This window comes from Camelus dromedarius, chromosome 21, assembly GCF_036321535.1.
Source record: "Camelus dromedarius isolate mCamDro1 chromosome 21, mCamDro1.pat, whole genome shotgun sequence".
Taxonomy (NCBI): domain Eukaryota; kingdom Metazoa; phylum Chordata; class Mammalia; order Artiodactyla; family Camelidae; genus Camelus; species Camelus dromedarius.
In genome coordinates, this window is record NC_087456.1 from 27,712,470 (window position 1) to 27,730,982 (window position 18,513).

Below are 18,513 nucleotides of genomic sequence, written 5' to 3' on the forward strand. Positions count from 1 at the left end.
TCTATTCATTTTTCACTTTTGTCATTCCTTTCATTGAAAACTGTTGTTGGATCCTGCCTTAGAATTATTTGACCATTAGTGATTTTGAGTAGCTTTCCACATATTTCTTGATAATTTGAATTTCATTTGTGAATTCCTTTTTCATGCTGTGTATCCATATTTACACTCTGGAATTTCTTATTTATTTGTAAAAACTCATTAAGGTTAATAATATTATGTTACATGCTTTCTCCAATTTTTTGATAGTCTTATAACTTTGGATTATAAAAATTCTAGATTAATTTAGATTTGTAATACATACAAAACATGCATGCAACATAATGCATAAATATTAAGGGATATAGATTTATGAATTTTTAATATGTATATATACCTGTATAATTCTCATCCAGAAAAAGTTATCAAACATTTCCTGTATTTCAGACTCCTAGTGAATACCACCTCTAAAGGTAAACCCAGATTAGTGTTAGTCTAGACTATTATCAGCATAGATTAATGTTGCCTTTCCTTGTGCAAATTAAATCATGTGCAAATTAAATCATGCAGTAGGTACTCTTGTGTCTGATTCCTTTTCTAAGCACTACGCCTGTAAGAGTCATCTATATTGTGTGTTGCTTTTTCTTTAAGCTTTAAGAAATACTTTTTCAAAGGGGGTGTTCTAACCAACAGTATTTGAGAATTTCAGTTGTTCTGTGTCCTTATCAACACTTAGCCTTGTCGTAGGTTATCGTTCTTTGCCATTTTGGTGGGTGTGTGGTGCATTTCCTGATGATTGATTGTTGAGAACATTTTCACATGCTTATTAGTCTTGTGGCTGTGCTCTTTTGTGAAGCACCTATTTAAGTTTCTGCCAATTTTTAATTGGATAGTTTGTCTTTTAATTATTTATAGGAGTTATTCAGTATTTTGAATATGAGTTCTTTGACAGATTCATGGACTTCATATACTTTGATTTTCCTTCAGTCAATAGAAGTTCTCAATTTTAGTGAAGTCCAATTTACTAATTTTTCTTTTAAACTTAATACTTTTATGTCCTGTTTAAGGTAGCTTTGCAAACCCTGATACATAAAGGTGTCCCCCCAAATGTCATTTTAAAAGTACTATTTTATCTCCCAAATTTAGATCTGTGTTGTATCTGGGATTGATTTTGGGGTATGTTATGAAATTGGAGTCAAGATTCTTTTTCCCACCTGAGTATCTAATTGACCCAGAAACATTTTCGTCACTTCTCCACTACTTTGCAGTAGGAGCTTTGCTACAAATTATGTCTGTTATATAAGGGTGGGTTTGTTCCTGAGCTCACTATTTTGTTTCCAATGATCTGTTTTCCCATACTTGAGTTAAAACATTTAGTTTTCATTATTGTAGCTTCATAAAAGTCTTAATATCTAGAAGTATTTAATTTCTCCAACTTTTTTTCCTTTAAGGTTTTCTTGGCTACTAATTTTAGAAGCACTTTTCAGTTTTCACAAAAATTTTGCTGGAATTTAAATCCTTAGCTCAATTTTGGGAGAAAAGACATCTATAGAACATCAGGTCTTCGAACCCAGGAACATAATCTATTCCTTCATTTCTCCCATGAATGTTTTATTTTCCTGTATAGAGGTCCCATTTATATTTGTAAGACTTAGTCCTATGTATTTGTTGGTCCTTTTATTCATGCAATTATGCTTAATATTGCTTTTGAACTTTAATTTTGTTTCTATTATATAAAAATACCATCAGTTTTTATGTTGACCTTACATCCAATGACCTTGCTAAATTTGAATTCTAATAGTCACACAATCATATCATTTATACATAGTAGGCATTCAGATCTTTTCAGATGTTTGCAATACACGTATACGTGGGCATGGCTTTGGAGTTGTCACATAGGTATTTATAGGTATTGTTATTGATTCTGAAATAATGCAAAAATTTTATTTTCCCCCATGACCTGAGTTATCTAGTTATCTAGTTTAAAGGAACAAAGTATATATTTTTAATATTCAACATACATTAAAAAATGCTGTGGTTAAATTTCCAAGTTCTGGTGCCAAACAAATTTAGGGTTGAATTTAATCCAGTTGTGTACCTTTGATCTAATATGTACCCTTTTGAGTCTCAGGTTTCTAGTCTATTAAATGATGTTTTAATAAATGATAGGAATATTATAAGAATTATATGAGATAGTGTATGTGTAGAATATACTTCTGGTTATAGAGTAAATGCTAGTAAGTGGCACTATTATTAATCTCTTGAGCATCTATTATTTTTTATTGTGAAGCAGATATTAAGAATAACTTTCCATAGAATTGTTGAGAGATCCAAAGAAAAATGTCTATAAATGACTCTATTGTTTTAATTTGTATATGCTTACAGATGCAAATATAACTTGTAGAAATATTACTTCTAAACTTATGTGAAGAAGTAATATTTTAAGAAACCTATATATTTAGAAACTTGGTTTGTCTAATTAGTATATTGAAGAATTTTATAAAGTACTCTGCAGAAATTCTTAATAACACATTAAATCTTGTGAGCTTTATTTCAATATTTAATTCCCATTAGTACTTCTGAAAGTGTTTTACTGCACCAAATGTTGCTCAAAGTGTTGAATAGTGCCATAAATTTGTCTACTATGCACTGTGAGGTTGAAAAGACTTGCTTCTATTTCAGTGTACTAAATGTTAAATTAATGCCTTCAAAGGACAGTGTGGACTGACTATGATATTTGTTTTTAAACTGTGTAAAAATAAATGTAACTTCTGATTAGATATCATTAGAAAAGTGTTTATTTCCAGTGTTAGTTTTTATTACAAATTTTCTCAAGTTCTGAGCATGGGAGAGCTCCAGGAGGAAAGGGTAGTTAAAAATAAGTTTTATCTTTTTTCTATCAATTTATAGGTACAGTTGTACCTACTGTATCTTTTCTCTAATTAGAGATGGCAGATAGACTGGCTCATTACTTCTGCCTAATGAGCCAGGCTCCCTGCCACCTCTCTAATCAGAAAAGAGATAGGTACAGAATGTTCCCATGGACTTATTATAAATCATTTTCTTTCTCTTGCTTGCTCCTTTTTTTTAATCAAAAAATTAAGTCGCTGTCCTCCATACTTTTGTCCACATCCAAGATGGTTTCATTCAGGAGAGGTAATTGTGCACGAGATTACTGCGAGCTGAATTTAAGATGCTCTCATGCAGTGCTGGACCGGCTGTCTCTGCTTTGGAACAGACACTGCCTCAAACACAGGCATATCAAATGAAGGCCTGTAGGGAATCAAGATGCCATTTCTTTCTCTGTTTGGGTTTGTCTCCTTGTTTCTGCACCCTGGAAGCAGCAACTTTTCACATGAATGTTGGCTGCCAGAGAGCCTTTTCTTTGAGTCTCATCCCTGACTAGTAATATGTGGCCAATGACACTGTTCTGTTGCTGTGAGCCTTGTCTTTGCTCCCCTAGAAAACGAATCAGTGGACCAAACAAATGCTTTGTACTGAGCCCTATATACATATTACCGGGATGTATATACGTGTAATGTGTACATATTTGTGGAATAATCTGATTTGCTTGTGCTGAATTTTACATATACAAATAGAAAACACTTAGATCATCCATACCAACCAGTATGTGTCTTTCCCTTTTTAGAGCATTTTTTTCAAGTTGTATGTTTATTTCAATGCCTCCAGTTGGGCATAAAACCTAGAAGAGTCATGGTAACAGACATGTAAATTGTAAGCAGTCTCTAATGTCACTGTGATGATAGACTACCTTAGTTCTCTAATTTTTTTTTAGATTATTACAAGATATTGAATATAGTTCCCTGTGCTATACAGTATATAGAGTAGAACCTTGTTGTTTACCTATTTTTATATAGTATTAAATATCCTCAAATCCTGAACTCCCACTTATCCCATGTCACCCTTGCCCCATCAGTTATTGTAAATTTGTTTACTATGTAAGTCTCTTTCTGTTTTGTAAATAAGTTCATTTGTGTCATTATTTTTTTTTTTAGATTCCACATATAGGTGATCTCATATGGTATTTTTCTTTCTCTTTCTGGCTTACTTCACTTAATATGATAATCTCTAGGTCCATCCATGTTGTGGCAAGTGGCATTATTTCATTCTTTTTAATGGCTGAGTAGTATTCTACTATATATACATATACCACAACTTCTTAATCCAGTCATCTGTCAGTGGACACTTAGGTTGCTTCCCTGTCTTGGCTATTGTAAATAGTGCTGCTGTGAACATTGGGGTGCTTGTATCTTTTCAAATTAGAGTTTTCTTCAGATATATGGCCAGGAGTAGGATTGCTGGATCATAGGGTAACTCTATCTTTAGGTTTTTAAAGACTCTCTCTACTGTTTTCCATAATGGCTGCACTGAACTACATTCCCACCAGCAGTGTAGCAGTGTTTTCTTTTCTCCACACCCTATCCAGCATTTATTGTTAGTGGGCTTTTTGTGATGGTCATTCTCACTGGTGTGAGGTAGCCCTCCAAATTTTGGATTTAAAAATACAAAATCATATGACTCAAAACTATGGGGATTTCTCCATTATGTATTTAAAAGTGTGTAGCACTTTCTTAAGAAGGTAATTGGGCATTAAGAAATCAGTGAACACTTACTATAAGCAGGTACCCAGGGAAGAAAAAGATAATCATCTAAAGCTAGCTCCAACCTCCCTACCATGTTTTTACCATGTATTGTGTCTTAATTCACCTGCTTATTCTTTCTGGATTTGGAATACTAATTTTTTACTTCTAGTAGTGCCCCAAATGTTAACATTTCTAACCTCAGCTAAGTGTAAGAAAATCAGTTTTCCTTTTAGTTTAGCTAAGATTATGCTAAAATTTTTCTGAGAGAACTTTTTTGGAATTAGATAAAAAGAAAAAGAAAAGTATAGAAATTGATGAATTAAGACAGGTAAATGGGATGGAAGAAGATTATTGAACCAAAGTGTATAAATGTATTGAGGGCTTTAATTAAAGTTTGTGTTTCAGAGCATTGCAGAAGAGAGATCTAGCAGTGCTATCAGGGCAGTTGGCCAACTGTGTTACAAAAAAAGATAAGGTAAATGTATACCTTACATCAGACTATATAAAAACTGCAGTTGAATTAAAATTAATGTGAAATACATGATCAGTAGAGGAAAATAAAGGCAAATGTTCCCATAATCCTGGCAGACTGAAGATTTTTATTAGCATGATACCATGGCCAGAAACACTAAAGGTAAATATTGAAACATCTGACTAATAAACAGATTATAAAACTCAAACAATGCTTATCATTTTGTACCAAGTTTGACAATAAGAAAGAGATAATACTAGTATTGGAAAGAGTTTGGGAGAACCTACCAAAGTATGAAAAGTAAAAACATGATATCTATTTCATCAAAGAGTTTCCTTCTAGGATATCTTGCTATTTTGTACTTCTGGGACATATATCTCAAGAATATTATTAAACAAGGCTTTAAATATGTACACAGAGATGTTCACTGTAGAATCACTTAAAGTAGCAAATAATTGGAACCTGTTAAAACTTCAAAAGGGAATGGATTAAATAGATTATAATTTATACCTAGAATGGAAAAGTGTGTACCATTAAGAGAAATGAAATGTCTGTTGGTAGAGACATGGCAATAGCTTCATGATGTTATTACATGTAAAAAAGCATAAGTGTGAAGTATAATATACTCTAACATGGGTTGAGGAACTAACAAATGTGCACTGGATATTTAACTCATTGTAGATAGAAATTATTATTGCTGTAATTAATGCCCAAGAGGCAAGATGTGAAATTTAGAATCAGACAGATTTGGGTTTGAATCATGATTACGCTTCCTAAAAGCCAAGTGACTTTGGCAAAGAATTTAATTTCTCAATCCAATTTTCTAATTTGTTTCCTCATTTGTAGCATGTGTTTTATATATAGTTTTCAGGGCAACTGTAAAGCTTATAAATAGTATATACTTGGTTCAAGTTTGGTACTCAGTGGAATTTTGCTATTATAAATATTAATGTTACCATATTAATTCAGTTATTTGTGAAATTTAAATATTTTCAAATAATGACCATGGACTACATTTTGTTTTTTGGTTCAAAATCAAAATTTTCTTAGGGTGAGAAGAAAAAATAGTTGAGTTTAGAACAATGATGTACTAGATGTTTAAAGCCGCTGCGTTTTGTGTAGGTAAGCCCCATAAATAGTTTCTTTCTTCAGATGTTAGTCCTTTCTGGTAATCTTTATTGTTTCTTGCAAATCCTGAATTCTACTTGGTGTTATTCCTCCTCAGCCTGAAGAATTTCCTTTTCCACTGCTTATAATTCAGTTAGTGGGGGAACACATTCTCTCAGCTTTGGTGAAAATGTTTTCAATTTGTCCTTGCTTTTAAAGGATGTTTTCGCTGGATATAGAGTTCTACATTGCTAATTATTGTTGTTGTTGTTGTTTTTCCAGTACTTGAAAGATTTTCATTTCATTGTCTTCTTGCCTTCATTGTTTCTGGTGAGAAGTCAGCCATCATTCAATACACCTTTGTGTGATATAGGCCATTTTTCCTATTGTTGCTTAAAACTTTTTCTATGATTTTAGTAGTTTGCCTATGTTGTGGCTAGGTGTACTTTCCAAAGTATTTATACTGGTAGAGGTTTATTTAGATTGTTGGATATCTAAGTTGATGTTTTCACTACTTTTGTACACTCTGATAATTATCTCTTTAAACTTTTCTTTCTTTCTTTCTTCTGTTTTTGTTTCATATTCTTTCTCCTCTTACTCTAGGACTTCAGTCACATTTGTGCTAGAGCACTGGATAGTATCCCGCAGATCTTGGGCACATTTTTGATTTGTTTATTTTTGTTTTCACTCTTTTAATTCTTAGTGTTTCTCTTTGGATACTTTCTATTGATGTGTCTTGATGTTCTCTGACTATTTTCTCTTTCATATCTAGGCTGCTGTTAAGCCTATCTAGGAAAGTCTTTATTTTTTTAGTATCATGCTTTTTATTTCCAGCATTTCCATTTAGTTACTTTTTGGCAGATTCCATTTCTTTGCTTATATTTCCCCATCACATATTGTCACCATTTCCACTAAATCTTTTAGATTTTTTTCCATAGGTGTTTCCAAGTCCCTATTTGATAATTCCCACATCATGTCTATTTACTGTCTTCCCTTGTTTTTGTTTAAATAATAAGCTGCATTTACTCTGGCTTTGTAGTAGTGTCTCAAGTCTGGAAAGGTTATGTCTTCAGCTTTATTGTTTTTCCTCAGTATTGCTTTGGCAGTTCTGGGTCTTTTGTGATTCCTTATAAATTTTAGGATAATCCTAGTTCTGTGAAAAATGTCCTGGGTAATTTGATAGGGGTCGCATTAAATCTGTAGATTGCTTTGGGTAGTATGGCTATTTTAATAATATTAATTCTTCCAATGCGAGAGCATGGGATAGGTTTCCATTTCTTTAAATCATCTTCAGTTTCTTTTATCAGTGTTTTATTTTGTAATTCTCAGCATGTCAGTCCTTTACCTCCTTGGTCAGGTTTATTCCTAAGTATCTTATTTTTTTATGTGATTTTTTAAAGGGATTTTTTTTTTCTTATTTCAGTTTTAATATAATTTAGTTCACCACTGGGTTCAGATACTTGACAGAATCAGAGTGGATGCAGATTCCCTCTGTGGCTGATGCTTTTTGGGATTCTAATCTGTCATTGCAGCCAACGAGTGGCTGCTGTCTCCTTACTCTGTAACTGATTCTGCTACCTCTCAACTCTCTGTTAGGGACAAGGGCAGCTATGGGTCTCAACCCTCCTATGAGAGGCTTGTTACTTTATAGGATTTAATTTATTCAGATTCCTGTGACCTCTAGTTTGATGGATTGAAAAAATAATTTTATGGTTTATGTAGCTTATTTTGGTAGTTTGATAGCAAAGTGATGATCTCTTGCAACTTTAACTTGAATCAGAAGTGGAAGTCCAACTACTGTAACACTTGATAGAGCATTTTCTTTTTTTGACCAACTGTATACTTTACCTCTGCAGCTCCCTAGGTTCTCAAATATGGATGGTCTCTGGCATCCTGACCAAGGAAGATTCCTATTACTTGGTCCCAAGGGTTATTTTGGTAGAATTGGGGAATTGACCATATTGTTGCCTCTTCGAATTTTTCCTGGAGATTTCTGGCTTTTGTGAGCCCCAACTTTACCCTTGTTTTTTTTTTTTTAAACTTTGACATCAGTTTTCTTTGGTTTGCCCAAAATCTATTCACTGCCAATAATTAAAACTGAAAATAGTTGAGGGTTCTAAACTTTTGTTGTCACAGTGGATCTCAACTCACTAGTGGTCTCACGACTTATACTGAGCAACAATTTCACTTTTTATTTTAGTGCCTTTTGGAAATTCTCTTTGTCCAGAAGCAGTCTTTGAATTACTTTGTATAGCATATAAATTTCTTGCAGTTCCTTTTTCTATCTGATGCATGCTTGTATTATCAGCTCGTCCCCTCTGGTATCCTGAATCCAGTACACTTTCAGCTCCTCTGGGATCTTCAATCAATTGGTCAAACAACTTTTCACTATTCCTGACTCCCTTGAAATGTATTATTCCCTTCTTACTCAGCTTAAGTTTCATGATCAAATATTATAATCACTTCCTTGCACACACCTTGAGTCTCCTCTCCTGCTTTTTTCCCTCACTTGCTAGTATTACCTTGACAATACCATAGTACTGGTTAAATGTTCCCAGTCAGGATGTCTTGTCTCCCTTAAATTTATGATCATAAACCTCATAGGCTTCATGGACACTACCCTGCAATCATCCCACGTTTCCCTCATTGATTCAGTTGCCCTGTTCTATGACAACTATGTACATATTTTGTTCCCTTCTGAAACTTGAGCCTTGATATTACCTCCTATTTCACTATGAAAATTAAAGCAGATCATAAAGGAGCCTGCTACTGGTTCACACTGTTATATTTACCCTCCTCTGTTGTATACTCTAGATTTTATCAAGGATGTTTTCCCAGCCTTTTCCCCACTTACTCCTATATTATAAAATTTTCTTGTGCAAATGGAACATTTAAAAGACATACAGATAAGTTTTATTCTTCCATTAGAAACATTTTCTTGACCCCCGTTTCTTCGACCTGCCACTGATTCATTTCTTTGCTCCTCTTTTTAAGCAAAATTCCCCCAGACTATCATCAACCACAGTTGTCTTTAATCCCTCTTTTCCAATTCTTCTGACTGCTATCTGGCTTTAGCAGTTTTAAAACATTTCAGCTAAATTTGTCAAATCTCTCTTGACTTTCACATAATAAATCTAATAGTTAATTTCACATCTTTATCTTATGTGACCCATGAACATCATTTAACAGAGTCAGTAACATTCCTTCTTCCCTGATAGACTTTGTTCATTTGGGATCTAAGAGTGCATCATCTCCTGGTTTGCCTCTGAATTTCTAGTTGCTGCTACTTCCCTTGATTTCCTAGTTCTCCTTCATCTACCTGACTTCTAATATTGATATCCCAGGCCTTAAGCCTTGGCTCTGTTTCCACGTCTAGATACACTCACCCTCTTAAAGATCACCTCCAGTCTCATAACGTTAAATATCATCTGAATGACTTGACTTCAAAATTGGAATCCCCTCTCCCCCTCCCCAGGCCTCTTTCCTAAACTCTAGACCGTTACATACATTAGACTATCCAAAATCTCCATTTGAATGCTTAATTTATATCTCAGAATTAAACTTAGTTTTTCCTAAATTGAAATCCTAGAATTTTAGACCTCTCTCTTTGACCTACACAGTTTCTCCTGCTGTCTTCCCCATCTCAAGTGAGGGCAACTTTATTTTTCTACTTACGCAGAGCAAAAAAGTTGGAGTGACCCTTGCCAATTCCATTTATCTCACATTTTAACACCTTATATGCCAGAAAAAAATCCTGTTGATTATATCTTCAAAATGTATCTAGAATTTGATTCCTTCTCATTATCTCTACTAGAATCATTCCAGTCCAAATCATGGTTGCTACTCTTACTGGATTGCTGCAGAGTCTTCTAACTGCTTCCACTCTGGCCCTCCACTTTATTATGAACACAGTAGCCAGAGTTGTTCTGTTAAAAATGAGTCAGATCATATTACCTCTCTGTCTAAAATGCTCTATTATTTCCCTGCCTCACCAGAATAAAAGCTACCATTTTTACAAAAACTATAGGACACTGGTGGATAAAATTGAAGAAGATTCAAACAAATGGAAAGATATTTTGTGTTCATGGATTGTATGAGTTGTAAATGGAAACATATTTCTTGTTCATGGATTGGAGGAATTAATATTCTTAAAATGTCCATACTACCCAACACAATCTATAGACTCAGTGCATTTCCTTTCAAAATTCCAAGGGCATATTTAGCAGAGCTAGAACAAATAACTCCAAAATTTGTAGAAAATCACAAAAGATCTCGAATTGCCAGAACAATCTTGAGAAAAAAGAACAAAGCCAGAAGTACCATTCTCCCTGATTTCAAACTATCCTACAAAGCTATAGTAATCAAAACCACATGGTACTGGCACAAAAACAGACAGACAGATCAATGGGATAAAATTGAGAGCCCAGAAATAAAACCTCACGTATGTGGACAACTAATTTACAACAAAGGAGAAAGACCGTAAAATAGAGAAAGGATAGTCTCTTTCTAGTTGGGAAAAATGGATGGCCACATGTAAAATAATGAAACTAGATGACTATCTTATGTCATACACAAAAATTAACTCAAAATGGACTAGAGACTGAATGTAAGACTGAAACTATAACATTTTCTAGAAGAAAACTTAGGCAATAACGTCACTGACATTGGTCTTAGCAATGTTTTTATTTTGTGGATCTGACTCCAAAGTCAAGGGAAAGAAAATAATAAACAAATGGAGCTACATCAAACTAAGAATTTTCTGCACAGTGAAAGGAACCACCAACAGAATGAAAAGGCAGCCTACTAAATGACAGAAGATATTTGCAAATGATAAACCTGATAAGGAGTTAATATCCAACATACATAAAGGACTCATACAACTCTACAAAAAAGAACAAACAACCCAATTAAAAAATGTGCAGAAGATCTGAATAGAAATTTTTTGAAACAGGCACATTAAAGGATGCTGAACACTAATTATTAGGGAAATGCAAATCCAAGCCACAATGAGATATCACTTCACACATATTAGAATGGCTATTATCAAAAGGATAAGAGGTAACAATTGTTGGAGAGGAGGTAGAGAAAAGGGAACCCTTTTCTGGGTTGGTGAGACTGTAAATTGTGGTGGAGCAACCACTATAGAAAACACTATGAGATTCCTAAAAAAATTAAGAATAGAATGACCAAATAACCCAACTGTTCCACTTCTGGGTATTTGAAGAAAATAAAAGCACTAATTTGGAAAGGTATATGCACTCCTGTGGTTATTGTAGCATTGTTTATAATAGCCAAGATATAAAAACAGTCTATGTACCTGTGTCCATCAATGGATGAATGGATAAAGAAGATGGTGTGTGTGTAAGAGACATTCTTTTTATTAGTCTGTGTATTCAAGAGATGCCCAAATATATATGTATTTATAATGGAATGGTACTCAGTCATGAATAAAATTCTGTCATTTGTGACAGTGTTGATGGACCTTGAATGTATTACACTAAGTGAAATAAGTCAGATGGAGAAAGACAAATGCCATGTAATTTCACTGATACATTGAATCTAAAAAGCCAAATCAAATTAAAAAAAAAACAAAACAAACTCACTGATACAGGAAACATTCAGTGGTTACCAGAGGGGAAGATGGTTGAGAGTGGGCAAAATTGATGATGAGTGTCAGCTTGTATAGCGATGGATGGTCACTAGACTTATGATCACTTTGTAAGGCATGCAGATGTTGAATTATAATGCTGTATACCTGAAACTAATATAATAAAAACAGTTTCATTGCTCTAAAGGAATTTCACTTGAACATTGGTCAGCCATTGCTTGGTAACTGAGAATACCCATATTATGTACATTTATATATTTTACAGGTTTAGAGCAGTTTGTTGGAAGAATGCAAGATTTTCGATTATACCAAGTGGCACTTACAAACAGGTAAGCAGATTGTAAAATTTTATACCTGTAAAACAGGTAGTTGAAGCTCAAGAAGTAGAAGATAAATGATGAACTCATTTAAGTAAGTGTTTGGCAGACATCACTCATTTAATGTTTCTAGTGTTTGCTCTGGCTTAGTCTTTGGTTGGTATTCACTCGTGCTACTCTGTTGGGTAACTTCTCATAGTATAAAATTGATCAAATTCTTTACAAAGGATTTATTGTAAGAAAACTTTATTTTAGAACAGGTTTATTATAGAATTTGGAATACATTTGTTTAGATTTTGTTGTATGTGAAGTAGTTTTTGATACGTAAGAATCTACTTCTTAAAATTGCTATGTTGAATTTATAAGTACCAGAAAATGTAGAACAATGAAAATGATTAATTATTTTGACATGGAAAAATCTCAGGAGACAGGGCTATTAGACTTGGAGACAAGAATAATAAGTAATTTGAAGAATTGATTTATTTCTTATTTCCAATGAACAAATAATTAATGCAAACTTGGACTGTCTTTGTTTTCCCATCTTGAGAACAGGTGGGAATTCTTTCTTAGGCGTTCTTCAGGAGACGTAGGTTTCCATTTTGATCAGACAGTTCAAGTGAAATTCTGCCTGAGATGTCCTCTGAAGTTTGTTTCCTGAGTTACGATTTGATGATATAATAGCAAATTGTTGTATGGATGAGTTCAAAAGAAGAATGTTTATTCACATTTCTTTCAGGGAAATGTAGATTAGTATGGTGAATTTCCAAAATTCAGGACAGGACTAGTTCTTGTAAATTTGAGAAGCATTACTCTCGAGGTTCTGCTGTGATCAGTGGTATGTCCATTAGCAATATAAACATTCTTTTTATTAGTCTGTATAATGAAGAGATGCCTGAATATAAGGTGCTGTAATACTGAAACACGTCACTGGGGAGATTATTGCCACTAGCCTTTTAATCACCTTTGTCTAAAATTCTGAGGAGAACGGCATTGCAGTAATTTAGAGCAAATAAAGTTCTTCCCAAGGTAAAAACTTCACTGAGTTGTCACTTTTGGTCCCATTCAACATGTGATATCAATTGAAAATTTTCAATGAGATTTAAAGAAGAAGGTGTGCTTTTATGTGATTTAGTGAATGAAAAAAACTGCCTGCCTTCTCCATTGCCCTCCCCACTCCCTGGAGTCTGAGAGAAGTTTGGTCTCTTCACTTAGATCTGGGTTACTGGTGTTGACCTACCTGAAACGTCTGGAAAGTTGTTATGTGGAAGAATGCCTGTAAATAGAGTAACCGATTCTGATCTAGATCAGTATATTGCCCTTAATGGAAAAATTCAATATGTCTGCCTGAAGTTGGCATTCTTCTTTGACTGTTGGCAGCAGCCGTGTGATCTGAAGCCATGGAAGCATTTTAGGGTGCCAGAATCTGTACCGATGAGTCACGGGAAGCCACTGACAAATAGTCTTGGCCTGGGTCCCTTCACCTAAAAGGGCAGCAGATAAAATACTTTCTTCCTTCCTGCCCATGGACAAGTGGGAAACCCTGTCTGTAACTCTCATTATTTTAAGTAAATTACTGTTCACTCTGTGGTAAGTCAGGTTAACAACCTAAGGGACTGTTACCTTTTTTTTTTTTAATCACAAATAGACACAGTAGAATATTATGGTATTTTAATAAATATCTTGATAATCAGTTAAGGGCTTGTGCATGCTCCTTGATGTAGAAGGTTAACACTCAGGAATGTACTGGTTTTGATACCCATTTTCTGAGAAGGCGTCTGTTTATTTGGCCAGGAATGACTTTGATTTTATGTTTTGTTTAGGAAATTATTAAAGCATCATGGGTACAAATCAAGACCTTCAAACAGTGGTATTCATTTGTGACACCTCTTAGAAGTTCTGTCACTGTTGAGCTATTTGTCCTTACAATCTGCCTCTTGACTCCCACAGAGAGATTCTGGAAGTTTTCTCTGGACAGCTGCTCAGATTGCACATCCAGTCACATTGCCGCTGCCCTGGGAGCCACCCTCGGCTCCATCCTCTGGAACAGCGATACTGCATTCCTAACGACGCAGAAGACACAACCAGTGACAGGGTATCCCGGCTGAATCCTGAAGCCCATCCTCTGTCTTTTGTCAATGATAACAATATTGCTACTTCGTGGGTTTCACACGTGTTTACCAACATTACCCAGCTTAATCAAGGAGTGACTATTTCCATAGATTTGGAAAATGGACAGTATCAGGTAATTTGAAACAATGGGATGTGTGTGAGTTTGCTGTGGTGGTTTCAAAAAATAACCACAAATTGAATGGCTTTAAACAACAGAAATTTATTCTCTCACAGTTCTGAAGATCAGAAATACGAAATCAAGTTGTTGACAGGGCTGTGCTCCCTCTAACGGCCCTAGGAGAGATCCTTTCCTTGCCTTTTCCAGGTTCTGGTGGCTCCTGGCATTACTTGGTTTATGGCAGCATTACTCTCATCTCTGCCTTCATCTCTCAGGGCTTTCTTGTTTCTGTGTGTGTCAGTTGTTTCTCCTCTTCCTCTCATGAGAACCAGCCTACAGGACTACCTCATCTTCAGACCCTAAATTATATCTGCAAAGACCCTATTTCCAAATAAGGTCACAGTCACAGGTACCAGGAGTTAGTACTTGAACGCATCTGTTTGGGAACACAATTCAGCCTGGTATAAAGTGAAATTGAATTGCACTATTGAATATTAACTCACTAAAGCAGTGTATTATAATGTATGTATGAAATAAAAATGTTTCAAAGCAGATATGCAGGACCTAATTTTTTAGAGATATGTATCAAAATCATATGAAATATTAAAACATTCTTTTCAGTATTAAGTAGCACAGATTAATAAAAACTGAGGTCCTTATTCTAAACAACTGCTTAAGAAGAAATACATAACAGTTACTTCATAGGAGCAATGTTCTTTTTTCATATCGTTATGTCAAACCTAATATTAATTTCACTTTAATTTATAAAATCCTTGAGAAGAGGGACATATATGCAGTTATAGAATGTGTTGCCTTTACTATAAGGCTATGAAATTTCTGGATGTCTAATTGATACTTGGTAGCTGTCATTATGAGGAAGTAAGCCATTATATTTGAATCTCACCATTCCGTGGTTTGGTTTATACTGATGGATCAAACAAAAGTTCAGTGACAGTAATTAACATCCATTTTCAGGTGTTTTATATTATCATCCAGTTCTTTAGTCCACAACCAACAGCAATAAGGATTCAAAGGAAGAAAGAGGACAGCCTTGACTGGGAGGATTGGCAGTATTTTGCTAGAAATTGCAGTGCTTTCGGAATGAAGAACAATGGAGATTTGGAAAATCCTGATTCTGTCAACTGTCTTCAGCTTTCCAAGTATGAATTCTTTTTGAGTGATTACCTTTGAAGGCATTTAGGAGTTCATTTTAACAGACTAATGAGCTCATGGTAACCCACATGTAAGCTAACTCAACTGGTAGACACTTCCTTCTCTCACCAACTTTCTTGAGGCAGATTTTTCCGAGACTCCTCCCTAAATTGAGTTTTAAACAATGTTTAAAATTCTGGTAAACAACTTCAGAGTCTTTCTTGCTTATTGTCTCATTTGTGCGTTAAAATTGATCTTCAGATTGTTTAGAAAGTTTCCTTTATTAATAGAAGTTTACTGTGTCCCCGAGGAGATGTTTTACTACATTTTTATGCAATGCTCCTGTATTGTTTGTGTATGAAATATATGGAATGTTTGTTTTCCCAGAATGAAGAATTTATTACTAATGTTATGCTGTGATTTTTATTTTGTCAAAAATGTGAATATTTTTTCATGATTTCAAATTTCTTTCATCACTAGTTTTACTCCGTATTTCCGTGGTAATGTCACCTTTAGCATCCTGACACCTGGACCACATCATCGTCCTGGATACAATAATTTCTATAATACCCCATCTCTTCAAGAGTTTGTAAAAGCCACACAAGTACGACTTCATTTCCATGGACAGTACCACACAACTGAGACTTCTGTCAGCCCCAGACACAGATACTATGGGGTTAATGAAATCACCGTCACTGGAAGGTAGTGTTCATTACTGTTTCAAGTGTGCTTTTCATTACAAATATTGTTTTCAAGATTTTTGTCATACTTACTTAACAATACATTAACATTTTAGAGCAAGTCAGATACCAATCTTCATGTATTGAAATAGTTTTCTACTCTCAGATTTTGGGGTGAGAGATCTGCCTTTGCTGTACATAATATCACATAAATTTTCAAAAGCTATTGGGTTAGAAGTTAGGATATTCTGAAGCCAACTTAGAAATAATTTACCAAATATTTTGCTTGTTTTTTTTTCTGGAATATGATTTTCAAGTATTCTTGAAATCAAAGAGAAAGAACTAGATTTGGAATTGTAACTGTAGTGCCAGCTGGTTTGTAAGTACTGGGCTGGGTCTCCCTGAGTTCACAATTCACCATTTTATGAGGAATATTTATTTTCCCTTAAAGGAAAGATCTAATATACCCTAAGTATTTTATAAATACCTGACTATAACTGAGAACATGGCTCACAATATTTAAACAAGTGAATAGCTGGAGAACTAACAGGCAGGAACCTCTCTACTATGGAAATGGCACACATACATAGACTATATTTAAAACTGTTTTGTACAAGAATGATACGCCCTATAAATAAAGCACATCTTTAAAAACAGATCAGAATATCAACATATAAGTGTTTCTTGTTAAGTAATAGCACAATGAAAGATAATAGTATTAAATATTCACCATCTAATTTGGGGGAAAAAACCAACAAAATTGAAATTTGTTACCTTTATTCTGTAGTTTATTCTAAACCTTATAGTCTTAGCTGTGTTTTCAGTAGTTTTAGTAAATGCCCTTTCTTGGCAAGCTTGCCACACGGTTGATAATAGGTGTAAACAACCTAGGATGGGCTTGAAAATTACCTTCACAATCAGTGTGGTTTGGATGTTGATGATGATCCTTTCAGTGCTTCAGGATTAATTAAAAACTTTCATGACTATCCACAGGCTTAAAGAGAAACTGACTTTTCTGTTGATTTCCACACTTGTCTCCCTTGTTGGAGCCACATAGTGAATATGTACATAGACCTTTGCATACATTCACAGTGGAGTCGGTGTTTCTGAGTTGTCGGATGCTCACATTCACAGGTGCCAGTGCCATGGTCATGCTGATAACTGTGACACGACAAGCCGACCCTACCGATGCCTCTGCTCTCAGGAAAGCTTCACTGAAGGACTTCAGGTGAGTTCCCTATTAATGATTGGAAATCTCAGAAAAAGAAGGGTGTTGAATATAAATTCTTGAAACTTGATTTGGTCTAACTTCTGGGTTTGAAAAAAATAAATTAGTATGAACTTGAAATGTTAACTATTTCAGAAAACTTTTTTGTAGAGAAAAATAAAAGCCATTAATAAACTCTAAAATTAATTTTAAAAAATTCTCTATGAAAGAAATAACAACTAAAACTAAACCCAGAGATTTTATTTTCCCTTTCTTTTTTCTTCATTTCATCAACATTATCATATTTTATAACAATGTTTAAGGTACCTGAAGAGATGGCACTAAAAAACGGGTCAGGTTACTGTATCTAAAGGGTAAATTTTTGCAAAGGTATCTAGAGAGATCTTTGTTTGCATCAATCAAATTTAACTCATTGTTGATATCAGGAATTTTAAGTAAGTAATTTGAAAATCTACAGTAAGATGACTTACAAGTTATATTATTTTAGCTTGTCTATGATTATTATCCAGGTAAGTTTCACAGTTGAAGTAGAAATCTAGCTACATTTTAGGAATAAGAAGTAAATGAAAAAAAACTTTTTGAGAGAGATTTATTAGACGTATTCAGCTTAAACATCAGTAACAGCTGATATGAAAAAGGGTACAGCAGCAGTAACAGTCACACCAGTAATAAAAGTGTAGTGTGAAGTCTTCAGTCAGTGGTGTTTGAAGCAATCGGCTGCCAGTTTGTAAGAGAATTTAAGATGCGTGGGTTTTTCCTACACTAAGCAATTGAATTCTCTGTGGATGCTAACGGGGTGTCCTACAACTTAATTCAACCCTGACACAACTGGAATTAGCACAGACCCCGTGAGTTTAGGGCTTAGTCTCGTAAGACAGCCCTCATCATTTAGATGCCAACTGCAGGTAGTGGGTCCCCAGGTTAACAACTTGCGTCTGATTCTGCTACAAGTTAGGATTTCCCCTTCGCACTCCTTGTGTTTGATCATATGCTAGAATGGCTCACAAACTCAAGTAAACAGTTTACATACTAGATGACCTTTTATGATGAAAGGCTGCAACTTCAGAACCGCCCAGATGGAAGGGACACAGGGAAGGTGTGGAGGAAGGGGCACAGAGCTTCCATGCCCTCTCTGAGCATAT

At 34.6% G+C, this 18,513-nt stretch overlaps 1 protein-coding gene across 1 annotated transcript in view; it reads left to right on the plus strand.

The window, feature by feature from the left end:
• The window catches only part of LOC135318770 (usherin-like), a 228,910-nt gene that overhangs the window by 94,364 nt on the left and 116,033 nt on the right, over positions 1–18,513 (plus strand). The window contains exons 5-9 of the mRNA XM_064477010.1: positions 12,033–12,096; positions 14,032–14,326; positions 15,287–15,471; positions 15,944–16,165; positions 17,278–17,371. Of these exons, the coding sequence (XP_064333080.1) occupies positions 12,033–12,096; positions 14,032–14,326; positions 15,287–15,471; positions 15,944–16,165; positions 17,278–17,371 (860 nt within the window). The remainder of the gene's footprint in view (positions 1–12,032; positions 12,097–14,031; positions 14,327–15,286; positions 15,472–15,943; positions 16,166–17,277; positions 17,372–18,513) is intronic.